General features: G+C 44.1%; 1 protein-coding gene across 4 annotated transcripts in view; it reads left to right on the top strand.

Moving 5' to 3' along the window:
- Positions 1–25064, top strand: part of cerkl (ceramide kinase-like) — a 244244-nt gene that overhangs the window by 207469 nt on the left and 11711 nt on the right. For all 4 annotated transcript variants that reach the window (XM_068035551.1, XM_068035550.1, XM_068035548.1 and 1 more), the window contains 3 exons: positions 11046–11120; positions 20953–21130; positions 21381–21449. In XM_068035551.1, the coding sequence (XP_067891652.1) occupies positions 11046–11120; positions 20953–21130; positions 21381–21449 (322 nt within the window). The remainder of the gene's footprint in view (positions 1–11045; positions 11121–20952; positions 21131–21380; positions 21450–25064) is intronic.

The following is a 25064-nucleotide window of genomic DNA, read 5'->3' as shown; positions in this document are numbered from 1 at the left end:
CCCCTCAACATTCTGGGGCACTCCATGCCTCAGGCAGTCAGGACGGCCACCAAGGTCATCCCAAGCCACAGGGCAGCCTGCCTTCACCTCAGCTGCAAGCACAGGGTTGGTACCTCCTCAGAACACCCGTAAGAGCATTTAGAAGAGCACCTAGCTGCATTTGGTGTCATGGATGACTTAAATATCTAGATGTTAAATTTTCTTTTTGTTGCATGCCTCAAAAAACCTTTCAATCTTTCTGCTTCTCATTCTAATTTTTGGTGTCCTGTGCGATCACATCTACACCCTTCCTCCCTCAATGGGCTTGGAGTGGTGGACTAAGGTGCATCCGTTCAGCTCCTCAGCCTTGCCACTGTGCTGTGGACCTGGGTCCTGGGCAATGGAGTGCCAAATGAAGGAGGCGACATAGGGCTGATTACAGGTAAGGACTTAGTGGAATATTTCTGAAAAGGCACCATGGTCACAGGAAATGGTTATGTATTCGGGCAGTCCAAGCCTCCCTTGCATGGATTTCTTTTACCTCGCCTGTCGTCCAAGGGGTTCCTCATTTTGCATCGCCTGGTCAGCAGGCTCCTCAATATCAGCATCATCGGAAGAGGGATCACGATCAGTGATGTCTTTGTTGTTCAACGTCTCGCCCCCCCCCCCCCCCCCCCTCAGCAGGGCTAGTAGGTTGCGCAGTGCACAGCAGACAACCATGATACATGAGACATTTGCTGGGACATACTGAGAGGCTCCACCAGATCGATCAAGGCACCTGACTCATATCTTCAAAAAGCCAATGCCCTACTCGATGGTTGCACTAGTTGACCCACAGTAGATGTTGAGCCTCTCGTCTACATCCATGCATGGGTCCTTCGCAGGTGTTAGTAGCCTTGTCTTTAGTGGGTAGTCCTTGTCTCCAAGTATCCATCCCAAAGGTATACGGGGGACCTGGAAAGATGAGGGACTTGGGGCCGCCGGAGTACGTGCGCGTCGTTGCTGCTTCCCGGAAACCATGCACACACCTGAATGATCGGCTTTTGGTGGTCGCAGACCTGTTGTACATTGAGCAAGTGGAAGCCCTTTCAGTTGATGAAGACTGCTGGCTGGTCCAGGGAGCCTTGATGGCCACATGCGTGCAGTCAATGACACCTTGCACCTGGGGGAATCCAGCGATGGCCCCAAACCTGATGGCCCTCTCCGCCTGACTTACCAAATCGTGCAGTATCACACACAGTTGCCTGCCCTCTTGAACATGGCATTGGTGATCTTCTTGATTTTTTTTATTATTCGTTCATGGGATGTGCCCATCGCTGACAAGGCCAGCATTTCTTGCCCATCCCTAATTGCCCTTGAGAAGGTGGTAGTGAGCTGCCTTCTTGAACCACTGCAGTCCATATGGTGTAGGTACACTTACAGTGCTGTTAGGAAGGGAGTTCCAGTATTTTGACCCAGCGACAGTGAAGGAACAGTGATATAGGGAGGGGAGGGCAACTTGCAGGTGGTGGTGTTCCCATGCAGCTGCTGCCCTTGTCCTTCTAGGTGGAAGAGGTCACGGGTTTGGAAGGTGCTGTCGAAGGAGTCTTGATGAGTTGCTGCAGTGCATCTTGTAGATGGTGCACACTGCTGCCACTGTGGGCGGTGGTGAAGGGAGTGAATCTTGAAGGTGGTGGATGGGTGCCAATCAAGCGGGCTGCTTTGTCCTGGATGGTATCGAGCTTCTTGAGTGTTGTTGGAGCTGCACCCATCCAGGCAAGTGGAGAGTATTTCATCACACTCCTGACTTGTGCCTTGTAGATGGTGGACAAGCATTGGGGAGTCGGGAGGTGAATTACTTGCTGCAGAATTCCCAGCCTCTGACCTGCTCTTGCAGCCACGGTATTTATGTGGCTGGTCCAGTTCAGTTTCTGGTCAATGGTAACCACCCCCCCCAGGATATTGATAGTGGGGGATTCAGCAATGGTGGTGCCACTCAACATCAAGGGGAGATGGTTAGATTCTCTCTTGTTTGAGTTGGACATTGCCGGGCACTTGTGTGGCGCGAATGTTACTTGCCACTTATCAGCCCAAGCCTGGATGTTGTCCAGGTCTTGCTGCATCTGGACACAGGCTGCTTCATTTTCTGAGGAGTCACGAATGGTGCTGAACAGGTGCAATCATCAGCAAACATCCGCACTTCTGACCTTATGATGGAGGGTAGGTCATTGATGAAGCAGCTGAAGATGGTTGGGCCTAGGACACTATCCTGAGGAATTCCTGCAGTGATGTCCTGAGACTGAGATGATTGACCTCCAACAACCACAGCCATCTTCCTTTGTGCTAGGTATGACTCCAACTAGTGAAGAGTTTCCCCCGATTCCCATTGACTCCAGGTTTGCTAGGGCTCCTTGATGCCATACTCAGTCAAATGCTTGATGCACTGATGGGCTGCAAACTGGGAGATCCCACACATGCACCCAGTGAATCCCTGGAAAGAGCAGAAGGCATAGATGTTGAGAGCCTCTGTGATCCTCAGGGTCACTGGCATTGGGTGTCCACCAAACCCCATGGGTCTCAGCTCATTCTGCAGCATGTTGCAGAGATCAGTGATGGCCTCCCAGGAGAGCCGCAGTCTTCGCTGACTCTGCTGCTTGGATATTTAGAGAAAGTTCAGCCTCAGTGGTAGACTGTCTCCTGGTGATAGGCTCTTCTGCATGCATGTGGCTGTTGCCATGCCTCTCTGCTCTCCTGCGCTGTGCCCACCTCGGGGCTGGCCCTCTTGATGGTTATGAGGTTGGTGATACGCTCCCGCCAGTGCCTGGACCTCCCTCCCTCTGAGCTGCCCCTCCTCCTCAATGGGGGCCACAAGACCTGGGTGAATGAGTCCCATGGCAGGTGGCCTCTCTCTGAATCCTAGACCTTCTAACAGGATGCCCCCCCCTACTCCCCAATCCTGCTCCTGAGTTCTACCCTCGTGGCAAGTACTACTGCCCCTATGTGACCCTGGCCACACAGCCCCACACTCCTGACACCTTCGCCCCCCCCCCCCTCCCCTTCTGCTGATGGTCTGCCAGTGCCCTTTGCACACCACCCTTCCTGCCACCGCACACTGGCTCTGCAGATAGCTTTGTTGGAGATCCAGGACTCATCCCCCACTTCCTGTCCATGCCCTGCTTCGCTGTCGCCTCATTTCACCAGGCAGGACTCCAAAGCCCCGTGGTGCCTGTATGCCACTTTTAAAATCCAAATCGCCCCTTACAATTTCAGTTAATGGGCCTTTTAAATGCCTCAATTGGTGTCCCGCCGCCTTGATGTCAGAAGTACGCCCTCCATGGTTCCCACTGCTGGTAAAATCCAGAAGGGACATCACGATATTGGACTTCAGGCCAAATGCAGTCTGCTCCCATTTTACGCCAACCCACCCCACCCCCCCTCCACACCCCGCCTTTTACCTCGCACTTACTGGCCCCATAAATTTTCCTGTTTCTACCTCCGTAACTTTGCCCCGTCTCAGATCATCTGCTGCTGAAACTGTCATTTATGCTATCGTTACCTCTAGATTTGACTATTCCAAAGCACCCCTGGTTGGTCTCCCACATTCTACTCTCCATAAACTGGAGGTCATCCAAAACTCTGCTGCCCGTGTCTTAACTTGCACTAGGTCCCATTCATGCATCACCCTTGTGCTCACTGACCTGCATTGGCTCCTGGACAAGCAATATCTTGCTTTTAAAATCCCTCCACGGCCTCGCCACTCCCTATCTCTGTAATCTCCTCCAGTCCCACAACCCTCCAAGATATCTGTGCTGCTCTAATTCTGGCATCTTTGCATCCCTGATTTTAATCGCCCTACCATTGATGGCTGTGTCTTCAGTTGCCTGGGCCCCAAGCTCTGGAATACCTTCCCTGTGCCTCTCCTGCTTCTCCACCTTGCTTTCCTCCTTTAAGACACTCCTTAAAACCATCTCTTTGACCAAGCTTTTGACCGACCTAATAACTCCCTTTTGTGGCTTGGTGTCATACTTTGTTTTACAATGCTCCTGTATTGCGCTTTGGAATGTTTTGTTACGTTAAAGGCACTATATAGATGTAAGCTGTTGCTGTTAAGCAGGTAACAAAATGGTGTAGAACATTGTAGCACCAATATGTGGCAGTGCAGAATAATGGGATGGATGTTTATGATTGAAATCATTTACAGTGAATTCTCAGTCTCAGTTGCTTTACTATGCAGAAGTGTTGTGCATAGCTGGAGGTTGGAAGTTCGCTGCTCACCCTGTTAACTGCATTTGCTACTTGGCCTGAGAGGCAAGTAATGTGAAAAATGTAAAGCAAGTCCTGACACAGAACTGCCAAAATGTATTCAATATATTTTCTTACACATGGAGATTTTCAGTGATTTTTTTTTTTATTCCTGACCATTCTCACAATAAGGCTTTCCTTGTTGTGAAAGTAAAAAATGTCTCCCATCTTTATTACTAATAAATTGTGCACTTAATGTAATGAAATCATAAAACATCTTTATTAAACAGTTACAATTTTGTTTCACCTAGTGGACCGAAGAAGTATTTGCCTTTACTCTATTAATTGAGTACAAACCTTGAACATCATAAGTTTTTTTTTAAACAGTGTAAAGCCTTAATGTTAGCTTTGCATGGTGGATTAATAGGGAATAAGGAAATGGCAGAGAAACTAAAAAATACTTTGTGCCTGTCTTCACGCAGGAGAATACTATAAACCTCCCAGAAATAATGGAGAACCAAGGGACTAGTGCAAACGAAGATATTAATGGTAAAAAAAAAAGTGCTGGAGAAATTAATGGGACTTAAAGTAGATAAATCCCCTGGACCTGATGATCTACATCCCAGATTGTTGAAAGAGGTGGCTGTAGAGTTAGTAGATGGTGGTCATCTTTCAAAATTCTATAGACTCTGGAATGGTTCCTGCAGATTAGAAGGTGGCAATTGTAACCCCACTATTTCAGAAAGGAGCAAGAGAGAAAATGGGAAACTACAGACCTGTTAGTCTAACATCAGTTGTAGGGAAAATGCTGAAATCTATAATAAAGGATGTAATAACAGGACACGTGGAAAATAATGGTAGGATTGGGCAGAGCCAACATGGATTTATGAAAGGGAAATCATGTTTAACAAACCCATCAGAGTTTTTTGAGGATGTAATTAGCAGAATAGATAAGGGAGAACCAGTGACTATGGTATATTTAGATTTTCAGAAAGCTTTTGATAAGGTCCTACACAAGAGGTTAGTAAACAAAATTATAGCACGTGGTGGGGGGGGGGGGGCGTGGTGAATATACTGGCATGGATTGAGAACTAGTTAATGGAGAGAAAACAGATAGGAGGAATAAATGAAATAAAACCAAAATGTGCTGGAAATACTCAGCAGGCCTAGCAGCATCTGTGGAGAGAGAAGCAGAATTAATCTTTCAGGTCAGTGACCTTTCATCAGAACTGGCAATGGTTAGAAATGTTTTATGGTTTTAAGCAAATAAAGTGGGGGTTGGGCAAAAGAGAACAAATGGGAAGGTGTTGATAGGACAGAGGGTGACAGAGAATAACTGACAAGGAGGTTATGGGACAAAGGCAAAAACGAAGAGTGTGTTAATGGTGTGGTGAAATACAAAGCGTTAGTGCAGAGAGGGTGTTAAATGACAGAATAATGAAAGCCCTAGCCAAATGCAAAACATGTAAAAAAAAAAATGGGCAGGCACATGGCAAAAAAAGTGTAATGATGAAACAAACTAAAATTAAATGAAATAAAAATAAAAAATACAAAGTAAAATTTAAAAAAAGGTAAAACTGAAAAAAAAAAGGGGGGGAGGCCAGTCATGCTCTGAAATTAATGAACTCAGTGTTCAGTCTGATAGGCTGTCGTGTGCTAATCAGTAAATGAGGAGCAGTTCCTCGAGCTTGCGTTGATGTTCACTGGAATACTGCAGCAATCCCAGGACAGAGTTATGGGCATGAGAGCAGGGAGGGGTGTTGAAATGGCAAGCGACAGGAAACTCAGGGTCATGTTTTCGGACTGAGCGGAGGTGTTTGGGGTGTCTCAAGGATCAGTGCTTGAACCCCAGCTATTCACAATCCACATCAATTATTTGGATGTGGGATTAAATGTAATATTTCCAAGTTTGCAGATGACACAAAACTAGGTTGAAGTGTGAGTTGTGAGGAGGATGCAAAGACACTTCAAGGGGATTTGGAAAGGTTAAGCGAATGGGGAAACATTTGGCAGATAGAATACAATGTGGAGAAATGTGAGGCTATCCAGTTTGGTAGGAAAAACAGAAAAACCGAGTATTTCTTAAAAGGTGAGAGGCTGAAAAGTGTTGAACTTCAAAGACACTTGTTCGTTTTCAGTGACTCATGAACATGCAGGTGCAGCAAGCAATTAAGAAGGCAAATGGTATGTTGGCCTTTATTACAAGAGGATTTGAGTATAGAAGTAAAAATGTCTTACTGCAATTATATAGAGCCTTGGTGAAACCGTATCTGGATTATTGTGTGCAGTTTTGGTCTCCTTACCTAAGGAAAGATATACTTGCCATGGAGGAAGTGCAATGAAGGTTCACCAAACTAATTCCTGGGATGGAGGGATTGTCCTATGAGGAAAGATTAAACAGACTGGGCCTTTATTCTCTGGAGTTTAGAAGAATGAGAGGTGATCTCATTCAAACAGACAAAATTCTTACAGGGCTTGATAGGGTTGATTCAGGAAGGATGTTTCCCCGAGCTGGGGGAGGTCCAGAACTAGGGGACACAGTCTCAAAGTAAGTGGTAGGTCATTTAGGACTGAGATGAGGAGGAATTTCTTAGCTCAGAGAGTGGTGAATCTTTGGAATTCTCTGCCCCAGAGGGCTATGGAGGCTCAGTCATTGAGTATATTCCAGACTAAGATTGATAGATTTTTACATATTAAAAACGTCAAGGGATACGGAGATAGTGTAGGAAAGTGGTGTTGAAGTAGAAGATCAGCCATGATCTCATTGAATGATGGAGCGTGCTTGAAGGGCTGAATGTCCTATTCCTGCTCCTATTCCTTATGATCTTAGGTTTTTAAAACAGTCACTCAAGGTAATTTTCCCCAGGGCAGCCAATTAAAGGGGGCAGGCATGCTGTCCAATTAAGGACAGCTGTGGTCTCTCGAAGCTGGAGGGCCAATTAGAGGGCTTCGAGCTTGGAAAGAGCAGCAGACTGCGATGGCAAGTAAGTAAGGGTGAGGGCACTTCAAAATGGATGTGCCCTTCAACTTCTTCAAATTTAAACTAAAAAATAGGTTTTAAAGCCTCGCCACCACTGTGGGATGGATGGGGGGGTGCCTGCGACTACAGCAGCACCTAGGCATGCAGCGGGCACCTGTGGACCTGCCTGGAATGCTGGCCCCCTGGTCTGCTGCCGGGAGGTCACTTCCAGGCAATTAAACTGGCCCCTGCCACCTCTGGAGACCTAGAGGCCGACTGGAACATCCCAGTCAGCCACCTTTAATTGGCCTTAAGTGGCCATCAGCTACCTTGATCGGCTATCTGCTGCATGTGGGCGGGTACCCTGCTGACCACCCACCCCCCACACCCCCACCAGCATGCCTCAGCAAAAATGGCCTGGGGTGGGATGGAGTTTAGGAACCAGCACACAAGCCCGCGGCGCTATTTTTAGCACCAACCTGGCCCCAGTGGGGCCTAAAATTCAAGCCCAAGGTGTTAGTCATAGACAGCATCAATCAGGGATCCCATTTCTGATCCTTGGAGTCCAAGTATTCCTCCAGCATGCTTACTGGTATTCCATGTCCATTTGTTGAAAACATAAACCAAGGAAACTTGTATAAGAGGAGTCATTAACAACTGGGCACTTCACAGAATCACAGAATTGTTTATTTTTATTCATTCCTGGGATGTGGGCATTGCTGGCTAGGCCAGCATTTATTGCCCATCCCTAATTGCCCATGAAAAGGTGGTGGTGAGCTGCCTTCTTGAACCACTTCAGCCCTTGGGCTGTAGGTACACCCACAGTACTGTTAGGAAGGGAGTTCCAGGATTTTGACCCAGCGACAGTGAAGGAATGGCGATATAGTTCCCAGTCAGGATGATGTGTGGCTTGGAGGGGAACTTGCAGGTGGTGGTGTTCCCATGCATCTGCTGTCCTTGTCCTTCTAGTCGATAGAGGTTGCAGGTTTGGAGGATGCTGTTAATGGAGCCTTGGTGAGTTGCCGCAGTGCATTTTGTATAGGGTACACACTGCTGCCACTGTCGTTTGTGGTGGAGGGAGCGAATGGGGTGCCAATCAAGTGAGCTGCTTTGTCCTGGATGGTGTCGAGCTTCTTGCATATTGTTGGAGCTGCACCCATCCAGGCAAGTGGAGAGTATTCCATCACACCTCTGACTTGTTCCTTGTAGATGGTGAATAGGCATTTGGGGGACAGGAGGTGAGTGACTCCCTGCAGAATTCCCAGCCTACCCTTGTAGCCACAGCATTTATGTGGCTGGTCCATTTCAGTTTCTGGTCAATGGTAACCCCTAGGATGTTGATAATGGGGGATTCAGCGATGGTAATGCCATTGAATGTCAAGGGGAGATAGTTAGATCTTTGGAATGACCCAGATGTGTAAAAGTATAGTGCCACTGTGATCTTCAGGGGCACAGGCATAGAGTGACCTCCAAATCCCATAGGTTGGAGCTCATCCTGCAGCAGGGTGCATAAGTCAGTGATGGCCTCCCTGGAGAGCCGTAGTCTTCGCTGACAATGCCTCTCGGCCATTTGCAGGTAACTGATTCTAGTTCAGTACACTCTGACACGGGTGGGGCCCTTTTTGGCATGGCCGGCTGCTGCTGCTCTTGTCGTAGAGCTTCACGGGCAAGCACAGTAGCCTCTTCACCCTCCCTCCTTCGGAGATGCCACATCATGCAACGGGTGTTCAAAAAAACAGGGTATATAACACCTATGCAAGGTGACCTGTGGACCTATAGAACGCTGTAATGCAGAGACGATCCTGCCCTGGCAACTGAGGTTTGCTGCTTCTCCCGGCAGAATCCCTGATGGTCCTCAGTGCCCACCCTTGCTGATGGCCAACCCTCTCAACCAGCAGTATTGGCAACCACACATCTTACCACAACAGTTTGTTCACCAGATACCGCCGCCCAAACCCAGGCCCACCCCTCTCTGCCCACCGGCAGAGCTCCCAAGACCTCGACATCCCTTGCAGAATCCCCGAGACCCCAACACCCTCTTGCAGAGCCTCCGAGATCCCTACCCAGCTTGCAAGCACCCAAGACCCTGACTCCCCCTTGCAGAGCCCCTGAAACCCCAAGTCCCTTGAAGAGCGCACAGCACTGCATTCCAAAACTGTCCTCCCACAACCCCCATCCCCTTATGTATTGCTTTTCATGGCTGCCTCCCAGTCACAGCACTGAAGCTGCCAGCTTTCAACGGTCGTGAACCCGAAGGCACGTGAGTGCTGCCTGCCTTCTACTTAATTCCAAGCCCCCCCCCCCCATTAAATCATGACGAATGATATGCTAATATATTGAAATTAAATGTTCTATAATTTAAAATACATTCCTGTTGCATTGTAGTATCGATTCTGATTTGGTGCTTTTCTACTGCTGACTAAATCAGAACCGATGGCACAACGCCGGATTTCCAGGCGGGCGCTTCCGATGCAATTCTCTGTCCCCCCACGCCACCATTCCCACTTCAAATGGCCGCACAAAATTCTGCCCAGTATTTTGACTGTGACTTAATCAGTATTTTGTACAAATTTATGTTCACTTCTTTACTGTTGCACTCTATGACTATATTTATAAAAGCCATACTCTGACTAACCTTATGTATGGCCTTATCTACTTGCACTTACACCTTCAGGAAATTATGTATTTGAATCTTGAAGTCTCCATATTCATCCACACCCTTCAGCATCCTTCTTATTCCTCCAGTCTTCAATTTCAGTGCTTTCAGGACAGACAATAATTACAAGCTTCTCTGTTTGGCATAGAGGAACTGCAAGATATTGGCACCAAAGATGCAAATGACTATGGCAAAGTGGCAACAGATATCACTCTAAAGATCTTGGTGTTCAGATTGATAATGCCAAATCTGTTTTCCAATGCCCAATTGCAGAAGTGACGTTGTTTGACTATACTATAATTACAATTTTCTCTTCCCATATCAAAAGTAAAGTGACAATTGCATAATTCTGGGCTAAAATTTGATGTAACCAAGAAAGATGATAGGAGAATCTTCAGGGATACTACTGGAATCTTCAGACACTTCTTTTTGGCTGGAATCTTCAGATAATTTAGAACCTAGTTCTGCAGTATGGAAGCCAAGTGCAGATTTGTTCTAAGACCAAGGAGGAAAAGGTATTACAGTCCATGAGATAATAGAAATGAATACTAGGTGATAAATCCTAAAATTGTATTAAACATTTTTTTAATCCCAAAGAGGACTTAAGAGGAGTTAAAATTATTTAGAAATTTAAAAAAATGCTAACTTTTTGTACTTTTCAACTTTATATTCTCAGCCAAAGGGGGAAAAACATCATTTATACATGTTAAAATAATATTTAATTTGCATTAAATAATGAAAAAGAGCTGTTCATGAATTAGAAAAGAAAAAATTATAAGTAAATTGACGATATTGGAAAGGATGTAGTAAATTTAAAACAAGCACATTTCAGTTATTTATGAATGTTTTTCTTAATTTTTGTCTTGTCTGGGCATGTAAATTCTTTCAAGCATTTGGCCAAGAATTGGACTTGTACCCAAAGCAGTCAGTTACGAAGTGAAGTCAGCGAAGTGATTGCTTAGCACATTGGATTCAGGTGGCCTGAGGCCATCAGAATTGGGCCCCAGGCCTCATTTGTGTTAAGCAGGCAAACTGTGCTCCATTTTATGCAGAAGTTGAAATTCTGTCCTCCAAACCTCCCTCCCTTGCAATATGTCCACGGATTTTTGAAAAGCAAGTAATAATACTTTGCACCCTCTTCCTGAAATATATAGGATAATTATACAGGCCAGCATTGATAAATGCGTTTTAGTTGTTACTTGTTTCCATAATAATTTTCATGTTTTTTAGGTTCCACTAATGTCTTAGCATTTTCTGTACATGGACTTAAGCATCCAGGCACTGCAGCAATGCATATCATTATGGGTATGTATTCCTTACACTTTCTATACTTTAAGCCTTCATAAGTACACATCCAGATACTACAGTCATTTAAAATAAAGCACATTTCAAGTACTATTCAGTGGTACTATTCAATGGGATAATTGTGGCTTTCGTAAAGAAAATTTTGAGTTCTTCAGCTTATACTTTGCTACTATTTTGAATTGCAAGTACCAGTAATTTGTGTGATGCTATCTCTGTGCTGCTAACATGGTGCTTGCTAAGGTTTGACATCCAACCACTATGTCTCTTTTGCTTCATGTTGAAAATAGGAGAAGATTAACAAATAATGAATTCAAGAATTAAAGCCATTGCAGACTAACTACACATTTTTATTTTTGGACTATTAGCTAAGTGAATAAAAATTTCCAAGATTATAGAACCCATCAGATGGGAAATATTCAATTGTATTTAATCTTCATATACTTATAATGAATCCACAAAGAAACATTCCTTTAATTCTAATATTTCTTATTCCTTTATTTTACTAAGCACAATAAGGGAACTGAAATCACTTCTGTTTTAAAACAAGGCACGAAGTTATATGGAAAATAAGCTCAAAGGGCTAGTAATTCGACTTTGTGGCATTCAGGTTTTCAGCGCTGCAGATGCTGCTGTGTGTCCAAAATGGCGTCTGCACCTTGCGTGTGCAATTGTTGGCTGCACCAGACGCCATATTGATAAGAGCCAAACAAAAGGATCCTTTACCCATATCAGAAATAGGCACTAGGCCAATAACATATACAACTAAGGGGTCAAACGCCAGCTCTGCTCTGTCTTACAACTTTAATTTGTGGCCGAGGCAGCCAGCACCAAATGGAAGAAAGAAAAGTTAGTATTCACCACTGCTCCTGGTTCTGAGATCCCTGACCTCATTCTGACTCTGACCACCAGGCCCCCACACCAGAAGCACTCTGACACACCACACCCTCCAACAATACTGCAGACCCCTGCGATCTTCTGCCACGACCTCCTAGCCTCATCCCTCCTGCCAACAGCATACCCGACCCCCCAACAATACTCCAAATCACCGCAATCTTCTTCCTTGACCTCCTGCCCTTCTGCTAACAGCATACCAGACTCCCTCAAACATACTCTAGACCTCTGCGATCTTCTTCCCCAACCGGTTAAGTCCCACCACTGACTGCCCGATTGCACTCCAAGGCCCAGCCAACAATATTCCAGACCCTCACAAGCATACCTGGAGATTGGCACATGAACCTGTGCAGGCTCCTACAGCTGTGCCTTCTGCATGATGATGAGGTCTGAGGCCCAAAATCCATGCGCCTCAGGCCTTCTCACTTGAGCACATGCATGTTTGGCACCCAAAAAAGGATGCTGCCGAATTTCTAGGCCAAAATCTTCATTAATTTAATAATGAGTAGACAGATGATACTTTTGCTAAGTACTTTCTTCTCGGCAAACAGGATACCCAGATACTTTAACCATAGTGATCTGTAAGGACCTGGTATATGTGCTTCAGGAGGAAAAGCTAATAATATTTGATCTGCAGTGTTTCTGCACAACCTTGCATATCTTTTGGCATTGGCATTTAAGAACTAGCCATGTTCATCAATGAACCATGCAGCTTCCCTGTCAGTACCATCAGTCTTAATGTTTCAGTGACTTTGAGGCATGTTTAATGCTTACAAAATGACACTATAATTTTTTAGATATATCACTGGGTGGCATGAGAGAAGAAACCAAATGTACAGTAGAAGATGCAAAAGTAACTTGAAAATGCCAAAGGTCCAAACTGAACCAGACAAAATCATTTCCCCAATAAGCACGTGTTCACTAATTTTGTTTTATTGTCTTTATTTGGGAGTAGGATGACTACATAGAAATCATGCACACTTGAATCTAGGTAAATATTATGTGAAAATTTTTATTTTCTTAAATTTGATAGCCTGTAATTTATGCCATAAGGAACTACAATTTCTTTTCACCCCATACATGGAATGTTCACCAAATGCTGTTCATGTCCACACAGTACATTGGTCAGAAATCATTTTGTCATTAATAGTGCAGGCAAATCTCGCTCAGGAATATTTGATTGTACAGCAAATAGTAACCTAACCTATGAGTTAAGTTTCCATTTTAGCAGATGTTAAATTGATGGCAATCATTGTATCATTACAGATTATCTTGTATAGCTTCAAAGGCTTAATATAAAAGGGATGAAATTGAACTTCTCCAATAGCACAAAATGGATTTATAGTGAATCGGTAACCCATTTTACACCACACTCATACTTTTTCTTACATTGAAATGATCGCTGATTCAGAATGAGCCCATTTTACTTTACTGACATAGACCATTTTCACCCCCAAAATGTTTTCTCTGTGTTTCTTTAGTGTTGTATAGAATTCATTTCAGGCAAAACCATTTAGCACTGCTGCAAGCTCCACACCTGCATTTCACAGCTTGTGCACACTGCCAGTTATACAACCATGATAGCTACATCACCCAAATACATTGCACCACACTCACTAACACATTTCCTTCTTTCTTGCCGAGAAAGGTGGCACATAACTGGAGGTAGCAGGACCTAACCAGTAGGGGACACGCACGGCTGCATGTCCTTACCCTGATGGGCCTCTCCATCCATGAGCTTATTGTAGATGATCATTCGACATCATGACCTTGATGGAGACATGGTTGAGGGGTGATGATATCTTTCCCTTCTGGTAACTTCTCCTTCTTTGAACATCTCACCTTGTTTGACCCCACCATCTCTTTTTTAAATTTCTTGTTCTGTACCCAAGTTTTATTTATTCATTTGATGGGATGGTTGATGGGATGTGGGCATCGCTGGCCAGGCCAGCATTTATTGTCCATCCCTAATTGCCCATGAGAAGGTGGTGGTGAGCTGCCTTCTTGAACCGCTGCAGTCAATGTGGGGTAGGTACACCCACAGTGCTATTAGGAAGGGAGTTCCAGTATTTTGACCCAGCGACAGTGAAGAAATGGCGATATAGTTCCAAGCCAGGATGGTGTGTGACTTGGAAGGGAACTTGCATATAATGGTGTTCCCATGCATCTGCTACCCTTGTCTTTCTAGGTGGTAGAGGTCACGGGTTTGGAAGGTGCTGCCTGAGTAGCCTTGCTGCGTAGCTGCAGTGCATCTTGTAGATGGTACACACTGCTGCCACTGTGCGTCGGTCGTGGAGGGAGTGAATGTTTCTAGATGGGGTGCCAATCAAGCGGGCTGCTTTGTCCTGGATGATGTCAAGCTTCTCGAGTGTTGTTGGAGCTGCACCCATCCAGGCAAGTGGAGAGTATACCATCACACTCCTGACTTGTGCCTTGTAGATGGTGGACAGGCTTTGGGGTGAGTTACTCGCCGCAGGATTGCTAGCCTCTGACCTGTTGTTGTAGCCATGGTATTTATATGGCTACTCCAATTCAGTTTCTGGTCAGTGGTAACCCCCAGGATGTTGATAGTGCGGGATTCATAAATCGTAATGCTGTTGAATGTCAAGGGGAGATGGTTAATTTTCTTATGTTGGAAATGGTCATTGCCTGGCACTTGTGAGGTGCGAATGTTACAGCACCTCAGATACATATCCAGGTACCTTTTAAAAGAATTGAGGGTTTCTGCCTCCACCACCATTCCTAGCAGTGAATTCCAGACACCCATCACCCTCTGGGTAAAAAGTTGTTCCTCATGTCTCCTCTAATCCATCTACCTTAAATCTGTGCCCCTGGTAATTGACCTCTCTGCTGGGGAAATAGGTCCATCCTGTCTACTCTATCTAGGCCCCTCATAATTTTGTACACCTCAATTAAGTCACCCCCTCAGCCTCCTTTGTTCTCAGGAAAACATCCAATATTTCCTCATAGCTGCAACTTTCAACCCCTGGCAACATACTTGTAAATCTCCTCTGTACTCTCTCCAGTGCAATTATGTCCTTTCTGTAATGTGGTGACCAGAACTGTATGCAATACTCCAGCTGTGGCCTAACCAGTGTTTTGTACAGTTCCAGCATTAGATCCCTGCTTTTGTATTCTATGCCTCGGCCAATAAAGGAAAGCATTCCCTATGCCTTCTTCACCACTCTATCTACCTATCCTGCCACCTTCAGGGACCTGTGGAGATGCACTCTGAGGTCTCTCACTTCTTCTACCCCTCTCAATATCCTCCCATTTATTGTGTATTCCTTCGCTAAGAGGGAACATTGGCCCTAACCCTGTATTCGCATCATTCTCCAACTTCTCTCCTGTCTTCCCTCATGCCCTCTCTATGCTTATCTTGTCAATGAGACCCGCCTCTTGCTCTCTAAATCTAATTCCTACTAAACTGTTGAGAACCCAGCGTCCCTCCCTGGCTCCTATGTTAGCTGATAATATAAGCAGTTCTGTGACCTCAGGTAATGTTCCCCTCTCCTTCAAATCTGCCATCATCACACCTTTTTTTAAAAACCAACCTTTGACCCCCTCAGTCCTTGCAATCCAGCACTCCATCTCCAATCGCCCTTTCCTTTCCAAAGTCCTTGAAAGTGTTGTCATCTCTCAAATCCGTGCCCATCTTTCCAGAACTCCATGTTTGAATCCTTCCAATGAGGTTTCTGCCCCTGCCACAGTACCGAAACAACTCTTATCAAAGTCACAAATGACATACTAGTTGACATCCTCCTCATCCTTCTAAACCTGTCTGCAGCCGTTGGCATGGTTGATCACGATGTTTCTGGCTGGGGTGGGACTGCACTTGCCTGGTTCCATTCTTATCTATCCAGTTGCAGCCAGAAAATCACCTGTAATGGCTTCTCTTCCTGCTCCCATATTATTATTTCTGGTATCTCCCAAGGATCAATCCTTGAACACCACCCCCCCACCGCACTCACCGCCCCCCACCCCCTTTCTCATCTACATGCTGCCACTTGGCAACATCATCTGAAAACAGCATCAGTTTCCACATAAATGCTGATGACACCCAGCTCTACCTCACCTCCACCTCTCTTTATCCCTCTAGTCTCTAAGCTGTAAGATTTCTTGTTCCACATCCAGTAATTGCTGAGCAAAAATATCCTCCAACTAAATATTGGAAAGACTGAAGCCATTGTCTTTGATCCCTATCACATACTTTGTTCCTTTCCCACTGACTCCAACCCTCTCCCTGGCAGCTGTCTAAGGCTGAACCAGACTGTTTGCAACTTTGGTTATATTTGACCCTGAGATGAGTTTCCAACGACATATCTATTGCCTATTTCCACCTCTGTAACATCGCCCTAGCCTCAGCTTATCGGCTGCTGAAACCCTCATTTGTGCCTTTTGGTACTGCTAGACTTGACTATTTGAACGCATTCCTGGCTGGCCTCCCTGTTCTACCCTCTGCAAGCTTGATATCATTCAAAACTATGCTGCTCTTGTCCTAACTCAAACCAAGCTCCGCTCACCAATTTCCCCTGTGGTCATTGACTTCAAAGTACTCTAGAAACCACCATGCACTCTACAGTTGCAGCAACAGGCAGTAGAAATCAATCAGCGACTAGCCTGAAAGTGGTTCATGACCCCTTTCTGGATGGGGCGGGGATGGGTCCTTCCCGCTGCTGAATGCTGTTGTGCCTAACATGCACTCTACTCTTAAAGAATCCACGGAATCCGATTGGTGAAAGGTATATCGATATTTTATTCATACACTAAATCATCAAAGTACAAGCTCTCACTACTTGTACAGTATACTACCCGTCAAGACACGAGGTGATCAGTCTCGGACTTTCGGCTGCTCTTCTGTTCTCTGAACCGCTGGCTCAGGGTATCTTCTCGAGTGTTCTTCCCCGGGGTTCTCGTACCTTCCTCAGTTTCAGTTAGGGGTTGAATCTTGTTTCTAAGACCCGTCCCTCTTACTTACTCATAGGGGTCTGGTATAATGACATAATGATAAATCCTTACTTGGCTTAGTGAGCACCTGTTCAAAACTTCACAGTTTCCCATTGTCTATTATGAGTTTAATCATATCTGGTGTCCATGACGACTCCCTAGTTTCTGGGATCCTCCTCAATACCTTTTCTATAATCATATCTACAATTCCTCGGCTATCTGTGTGCTGTGCCCCTTTGTACTCATCCCGCTTCAACACACTGTTCATTGTTGTGTTACTGGCCCCTTTGTTTTAATTAAGTTCTTATGTGTTTTTACTGCATGTGTTTTTACTGGGGCTACAATGCGTTTCAGCAGTGTGAGGTTAAGCAGGGCTTTAACTGGGGCATTGAGATTCAAAATGGCAATGTTGGCATCAAATCAGTGTTGCTCGCTGTTGTACGTCACAATCTGCTTACTCTCCACACTTTCAGCCCTGTGCATGCTCTATCGCCCTCACCAAAATGACATCCACTGCGCACCAGTAGCATGCATGCATGCAGCAGTTAACATTTAGGAGCTAAAACAACACTCTGCTAAAACCCTGGGTACTAAGGAGCCAAATTTCACAGCCAATGACTTTTTTTTGGCTTCAGAGCTTCACTGATGCAGAGCAGAAAAGCTTTGAAGTTACAGGTTTATTCAAAATACGAAAAGTGAGATTGTGGCCAGCACTTGGACGAGAAGCAAAGTGACAGCCAAAGGAAGAAAAATTATGGCAAGGGAAAAGAACTTGGAAACACGGGTACAAAAAGATGCAGGACAATTTGTCATAATACAGAAAAGGCTGGTATGACTCTATTTCTGCAACTAAAAAGAAATTGCAAGTAGAGACAGGATCCATTCTCCTGAGGTGAACAGGAAAAGTTGAAAATAAATGTTTCTACAATGATTCAATACACTGCAATAAATTAGTTCTGATGAAAGGTCACAGACCTGAAATGTCACTCAGTTTCTCTCTCCACAGATGCTGCCAGATCCTGCTAAGTATTTACAGCATTTTCTGTTTTTTTAGATTCCCAACATCCACAGTATTTTACTTTTATTTCTATAATGAAGTTTAGTATTAAGACGAACCTTATGACACACACATGCTTCATTATTCTGTGTTTTCTTTTATTAATTTTGACTCTGTTTCATCAAAGGTTGTAGAAACATAGAATAATACAAAAGGAGGCCATTTGTTCCAGCACTTTGAAAGAGCTGTCCAATTAGTCTTCACTCCCTTGCTCTTTCCTCACAGCCCTCCAAATTTTTCCCCTTAAAGTATTTATCCAATTCCCTATTAGAAGTATTGAATTTACTTCCACCACCCTCTCAAGCAGTGCAACCCAGAACATAACTACTTGCTGCTTAATTTTTTTTTCTTCAAGATGCCTCTGATTCTTTTGTCAATTGCCTTAAATCTGTATCCTTTAGTTACCGACCCTCCTGTCATTGAAAACAGTTTCTCCTTATTTGCCCTCTCAAAACTGTTCATGATTTTGAACATTTTCATCAAATCTCCCCTTAATCTTCTCTGTGCTAAGGAGAAACAACTCAAGTTTCTCTATGTAACTGAGGTCTTTTTTACCCTGGTACCATGCTAGTAAATTTTCTGTGCACACTCTCCAAAGCCTTGACATCTTTCCTAAAGTGTGATGCCCAGAAATTGGCCATAATACTCCAGCTGGGGCCTTGCAATTGTTCTACAAAGGTTTAGCATAACTCCTTACGTTTGCACCTGATGCTTCTACTTATAAAGCTAAGGATCCCATACACCTGCTTAACAGCCTTCTCAACTTGCCAAGCCACCTTCAAAGACTTGTGTGCACATGCCCCAGGTCTCTCTGTTGCTACACTCCCTTTAAAATTGTACCATTATGGCCTCACTTTATTCTTTCTACTGCAATGAATCAATTCACAGTTTTCTGTGTTAAAGTTCATCTGCATGTGTCTGTCCATTTCACTAGTCTATGTCCTCCTAAAGTCTATTACTATCCTCACTGTTCACTGCATTTCTGAGTTCTTGAAATGATGTCCTGTATACGCAGGTCCAAGGGATTAACATATATCAGCAGAACAGTTGTCTTAATATCGACCTCTGGGGAACATCAATATATTTATTTATTTAGAGATACAGCACTGAAACAAGTCCTTCGGCCCACCAAGTCTGTGCCAACCAAGAACCACCCATTTATACTAACCCTGCAGTAATCCCATATTCCCTACCACCTACCTACACTAGGGACAATTTACAATGGCCAATTTACCTATCACCTGCAAGTCTTTGGTGGTGGGAGGAAACCGGAGCACCCGGCGAAAACCCACGCGGTCACAGGGAGAACTTGCAAACTCCGCACAGGCAGTACCCAGAATTGAACCCGGGTCCCTGGAGCTGTGAGGCTTCGGTGCTAACCCCTGCGCCATTGTGCCGCCATCCAGTTCAAAAATCAACCGTTCACCTCTGTTTTCTGTCTCTTAGTCAATTTTCTATCCATGTAGCCACTGCCCTTTTAATCTCATTGGCTTCAGTTTTGCTATCAAGTTTATTGGTATTTCATTCAGATGCCTTTTGGAAGTCCATATACACAACATCAACTGCAAATCCACATCAACCCTCTCTGTTACTTCATCAAAGAACTCAATCAAGTTAGTCAAACACGATTTGTCTTTAACAAATATGTGCTGGATTTATTTTATAAACCCACATTTTTGAAGTGCCACAAAATATTTTGCCGAGGGTTATTGTCTATAAAAGTTTCCAAACCACTGATAGTAGGCTGACTGGCCTGAATTTGCAGGGATTATCCCTTGCTCCTTTTTTGAAATGTGGTGTAACAGATGTAGTCCTCCAGACCTCTAGCACCACTCCCATAAGGGAGATTGGAAGATCATGGCCACAGCCTCTGTAATTTCCACCCTTACTTCCCTCAGCAACGTAGGATCCCATCTGGATCAGGTGATTTTTGACTTTTGAGCTGCTAGTCTTCTAAGTACCTATTTATTATCTATTTTCAATCTTATCCAATTTCTGTACTACCTCCTGCTTTACTGTGACATTGGCAGCATTCTTTTCTTTATTGAAGACAGATGCAAAGTACTCATTTAGTACCTCAATCATGGCCTCTGTCTCCACAAGAGGATGTCCTTTTTGTCCCTAATCAGCCTCACTGTTCCACTGACTAACCTTATACAGCGCAGAAGGAGATCATTTGATCAATCATGTGTGTAACTCTTTGAAAGGGCTGTCCAATTAGTCCCATTCCCATGTCCTTTCCCCATAGCCCCACAAATATTTTTGCTTCAGGTATTTATCCAATTCCCTTTTGAAAGTTACTATCAAATCAATTCCCAGCACCGTTTCAGGCTGCGTCATCCAGATCAAAATTAACTCGCTCTGTAAAAAAATTTCTCCTCAGCTCACCTCTTGTTCTTTTGCCAATTACCTTAATGTGTGCACTCTAGTTATTGACCCTTATGCCAATGGAAACAGTTTCTCCTTATTTGATAAAAACCCTTCATGATTTTGAATACCTCTATTAAATCTTCCTTACCTTTCTCTGCTCTTAAGGAGAACAACTACAGTTTTTTTAGTCTCTTCACATAACTGAAGTCCTTCAGTGCTGATACCATTCGAGTAAATCTCATCTGTACCATTTCTAAGGCCATGATCTCTTTCCTAAATTTTGGTCCCCATAATTGGACGCAGTACCCCAGCTAGGGCCTAAACAGTGATTTCTAAAGGTCTAGCATAACTCCCTTGCTTTTGTACACTATGGCTTTGGCAATTTATTAGTTCTTGATATTTTTTTTGGTTTGAGGATGTTTAATATTTTGTTTTGAAGTCTGATGTTTTTTTAACGCTCCATTTCTGTATCATTCGGATTTGATGATGTAGAATAACAGAACAGATCTTTGTTGTGACTAAATTTTATTACTGTATTTTTAATCTTGGTTTCCTCTTGTGCTTTAGGTAACCTCCAAGAAGTGGATGTTTGCACCTTTAGTAGTCATAACCAGCTACTTCAATTTGGTTTCTCAGCCATGATTGGTTTTGGTGGGAGAACCCTGGCCTTAGCAGAAAAGCATCGTTGGATGCCGTCCAACCAGCGGAGGGAGTTTGCTGTAATCAAAACACTGGCAAATCTCAAGTAAGAAGGGCTCTTTTTATATCCAACAGGTCTATTGCCCTCTTTACTCAATATAGAAACAAAGAAAAGAAAATCTTACTTCCTTTAGCTCCAAATCAATTCTTCCTACAAGGAAATTTAGACCAGTTATTATAAAGTTATTATACAAACATATGATTTAATCTATGACTGATAGTTGAGCATTTTCTGGCAGTTTAATATCAACAAAAAAAATCTTTGATGTGATAATTAAGGTGTTTCATGTTTTTAGGCCTGAGGACTGTGAATTATCATTTCTGCCATCAGAAAATGCTCACGTGGTAGAACAGGAAGGCAAAAGGTAGGTGACAAGTGGGTCAGTTTGCTTATTAACTGTCCAAGTTTTAGTTAACTTTTTAGATAACATTTCCTGGTAACATGATATTCCACATGAACCTAATAAACTACCTGTAGAATCTACATTCATCCCAATCAAGGTCATCCATGTGCAGGGTGGAGGGTAATTCCAGGCAGGATATGACCCAGGCAGTGAGGAGTGAAAAGGAATGTGGCGGTGGTAGGGGACAGTATACTTAGGGGGATAGATGCTTTTCTCTAGACCGTGATCAGGAGTTCCAAAGGTCATGTTGCTTGCCCACTGCCAGGGTTAAGGACATCTCCACGTGACTGGAGAACTTGGAGTGGGAGGAGGAGGATTCAGTTGTTGTGGTCCAAGTATGAATCAAGGACATAGGTAGAATGAAGTTCTGCTGAGGAAGTTTGAGGAGCTAGGGTCTAAATTAATAAGTAGAACCTCGAAGGTGGTAATCTCTTGATTACTACCTGAGCCAGGTGCAAATTGGCATTGGGTCAAACATATCAGAGTTGAGCACATGACTCAAAGAGTGGTGTGGAAGACAGAGGTTTTGATTCATGGGGCACTGGCACCAGTACTTAATAATTTAATACCTGGAATGGGTGGGCTGTCTTATGAGGAAAGATTGGACAGGGGAGGCATGTATCCGCTGGAATTTAGAAGAGTAAGAGGTGAATTGATTGAAACATATTAGATCCTGAGGGGTCTTGGCAGGGTGGATGTGGAAAGGATGTTTCCTCTTGTGGGAGAATCTCAAACTAGGGGTCACTGTTTAAAAATAAGGGGTCGCCCAATGAAGACAGAGATGTGGAGAAATTTTTTCTCTGAGGGTCGTGAGTCTTTGGAATTCTCTTCCTCAAAAGGCAGTGGAAGCAGAGTCTTTAAATATTTTTAAGGCAGAGATAGATAGATTCTTGATAAGCAAGGGGGTGGAAGGTTATCGGGGGTAGGTGGAAATGTGGAGCAATCAGTTCAGCCATGAACTTATTGAATGGCAGAGCAGGCTTGAGGGGTTGAGTGGCCTACTCCTGCCCCTAATTCATATGTTTGTATGTTCGTACTGGGGAAAGACTGAGCTGTTCAGTTGGGGTGGGCTCCACTTAAATTGAGCTGGGACTAGTGTCCTGGCGATTTGAATAGCTATGGTGGTAGATAGTGCTTTAAACTAAAAAGAAGTTGGGGAGGGTGCAGGTGAGGGGAAATTTATAAATCTAATGAGAAGAGTCAAGGCCTTAGAGCAGTAAAGTGATTTAGGCAAAGATAAGCAGAGTGTGACAGGAAGGAACAAAAAATTTAATGTTAATAGTACATCAGTGAATAAGGTCAAATCAGGGAAAAATGGAAAGAGGTTATCTGAATACATAAAGCATTTGTAACAAATTAGACAAATTAATGGCACAAATCGAGATGGGTTTGTTGGGTTTCCTGATACATATTAATGACCTAGACCTTGGTGTACAGGGCACAGTTTCAAAGTTTGCAGATGATATGAAACTTGGAAGCATTGTGAACTGTGAGGAGGATAGTGTAGAACTTCAAAAGAACATAAACAAGTTGGTGGAATGGGCAAACAGATGGCAGATGAAGTTCAATGCAGAGAAATGTGAAGTGATTCATTTTGGTAGAAGAATATGGAGAGACAATATAGAATAAAAGGTACAATTCTGAAGGGGGTGCAGAAGCAGAGGGACCTAGTTGTACATGTGCATAGCTATGGTGGTAGATAGTGGTGGTAGATATATATTGAAGGTGGCAGGACTGATTGAGAGGGCAGTTAATAAAGCATACAGTATCCTGGGCTTTATTAATAGGGGCATAGACTACAAGAGCAAGGAAGTTATGTTGAACTTGTATAAGACACTAGTTCGGCCTCAGCCGCAGTATTGCATCCAGTTCTGGGCGCCGCACTTTAGGAAAGATGTGAGGACATTGGAGAGAGTACGGAAAAGATTCACGAGAATGGTTCCAGGGATGAAGAACTTCAGTTATGAAGATAGAAGGAGAAGTTAGGACTTGGAGAAGAGAAGGCTGAGAGGTGATTTGATAGAAGTATTCAAAATCATGAGGGGTCTGGAGAGAGTAGATAGAGAGAAACTGTTCCCACTCATGAAAGGATCAAGAACGAGAGGGCACAGATTTAAAGTATTTGGTAAGAGAAGCAAAAGTGACATGAGGAAAACTTTTTTACGCAGAGTGGTTAAGGTCTGGAATGGGCTGCCTGACAATGTGGTGGAGGCCCGTTCAATTGCTGCATTCGATAGGGAATTAGACAGTAATATGAAAAGGAAGAACATGCAGGGTTATGGGGAGCAGGCAAGGTATGGAATTGAGTGAATTGCGCTTTCAGAGAGCCAGTGCGGACAGGATGGGCTGAATGGCCTCCTTCTGTGCTGTAATAATTCTGTGATTCTGTGATTAAAATTGGTGGATGCTCAAGAGGCCAGAATTAGAGGAGCACAGATATGTAAGAGGGTTGTAGGGCTGGAGGAAATTAGAAATAGGGAGGGACCAGACCATGGAGGAATTTGAAAACAAGGATGAGAATTTTAAAATTGAGGTGTTGCTTAACTGGGAGCCAGTATAGGTCACCGAGCACAGGGACGATGAGTGAATGGGATTTGGTACAAGTTAAGACACAGGCAGCAGAGTTTTGATGACGTCAAATTTATGGAGGGTGGTATGTGGAATAGTCAAGTCTGGGCGTAACAAAGGCATGGATGAGCATTTCAGCAGCAGAAAAGCTGAGGCAAGGGAGGACTTGGGCGAAGTTATGGAGGATAGTCTTGAAAGTTAATTTTGGAGTCAGATATAGCACAGAGGTTGCGAACAGATTGGTTTAGTTTCAGACTGTTGCTAGGGAGAAGAATTTGTGGCTGGGAAGACAGGAGTCTTCCTAATATTTAATTGAGGGAATTTTTGCTCATTCAGTACTGAATGTTGAACAAGGAATCAAACAATTTAGAGGGGTCGAGAGAGGTGAGGTTAGGCTGGGTATCATCAGCATACATTTGGAAACTGAGTTGGTGTACTTCAAATGTGCTTTATTAGCTGTAAAAGGCACTTTGTAAATATAAGTTTTATTTAATATTCTATGTAATTGTACATAAAGACAATGGCCTGGATTTTGCTCACAGCGGTGAAGGAACGGCGCTCACCATTCATCTCGTGAGCTGCCTACAAACCTTTTGCGGGCTTATCAGCCCAGATTTCCTTTGATCTGGTAGCTTTTCCAATGTGGCACCCTCGACAGCAGGGTTGTCCAACGTACAGCCCATGGGCCAGGATCTGGCCCACCAAAGGCTTCCATTTGGCTCACGGCTGTAAACTGTACCCTAGGCCGTTCCTCAACCTAGCCAGGGCTCCATCACTGGTAATGAGAAATTTCCCTTTGTCTTCTTCTTGCAAACTGGCTTTTTAAAAAAATCTCCAGTCAGTTTCACAGTTTTCAGTTCCTGACATCGGGAACAGCCGTTTCCCAACTTCAGACAGAATCGGGCTTTTTTACAAGCCCACCAGAAAACACAGAATCTGTCTAAAGTTGGGAAGCAGCTGTTCCCGATGTCAGGAACTGTCAGCTGTGCAACTGACTTGAGATTTTTT

This window comes from Heterodontus francisci, chromosome 7 (genome assembly GCF_036365525.1).
Source record: "Heterodontus francisci isolate sHetFra1 chromosome 7, sHetFra1.hap1, whole genome shotgun sequence".
In the NCBI taxonomy this organism is placed as follows: Eukaryota; Metazoa; Chordata; class Chondrichthyes; order Heterodontiformes; family Heterodontidae; genus Heterodontus; species Heterodontus francisci.
Note: the sequence above shows the minus strand (reverse complement) of the source record. Positions and strands in the feature narration are given on the sequence as shown.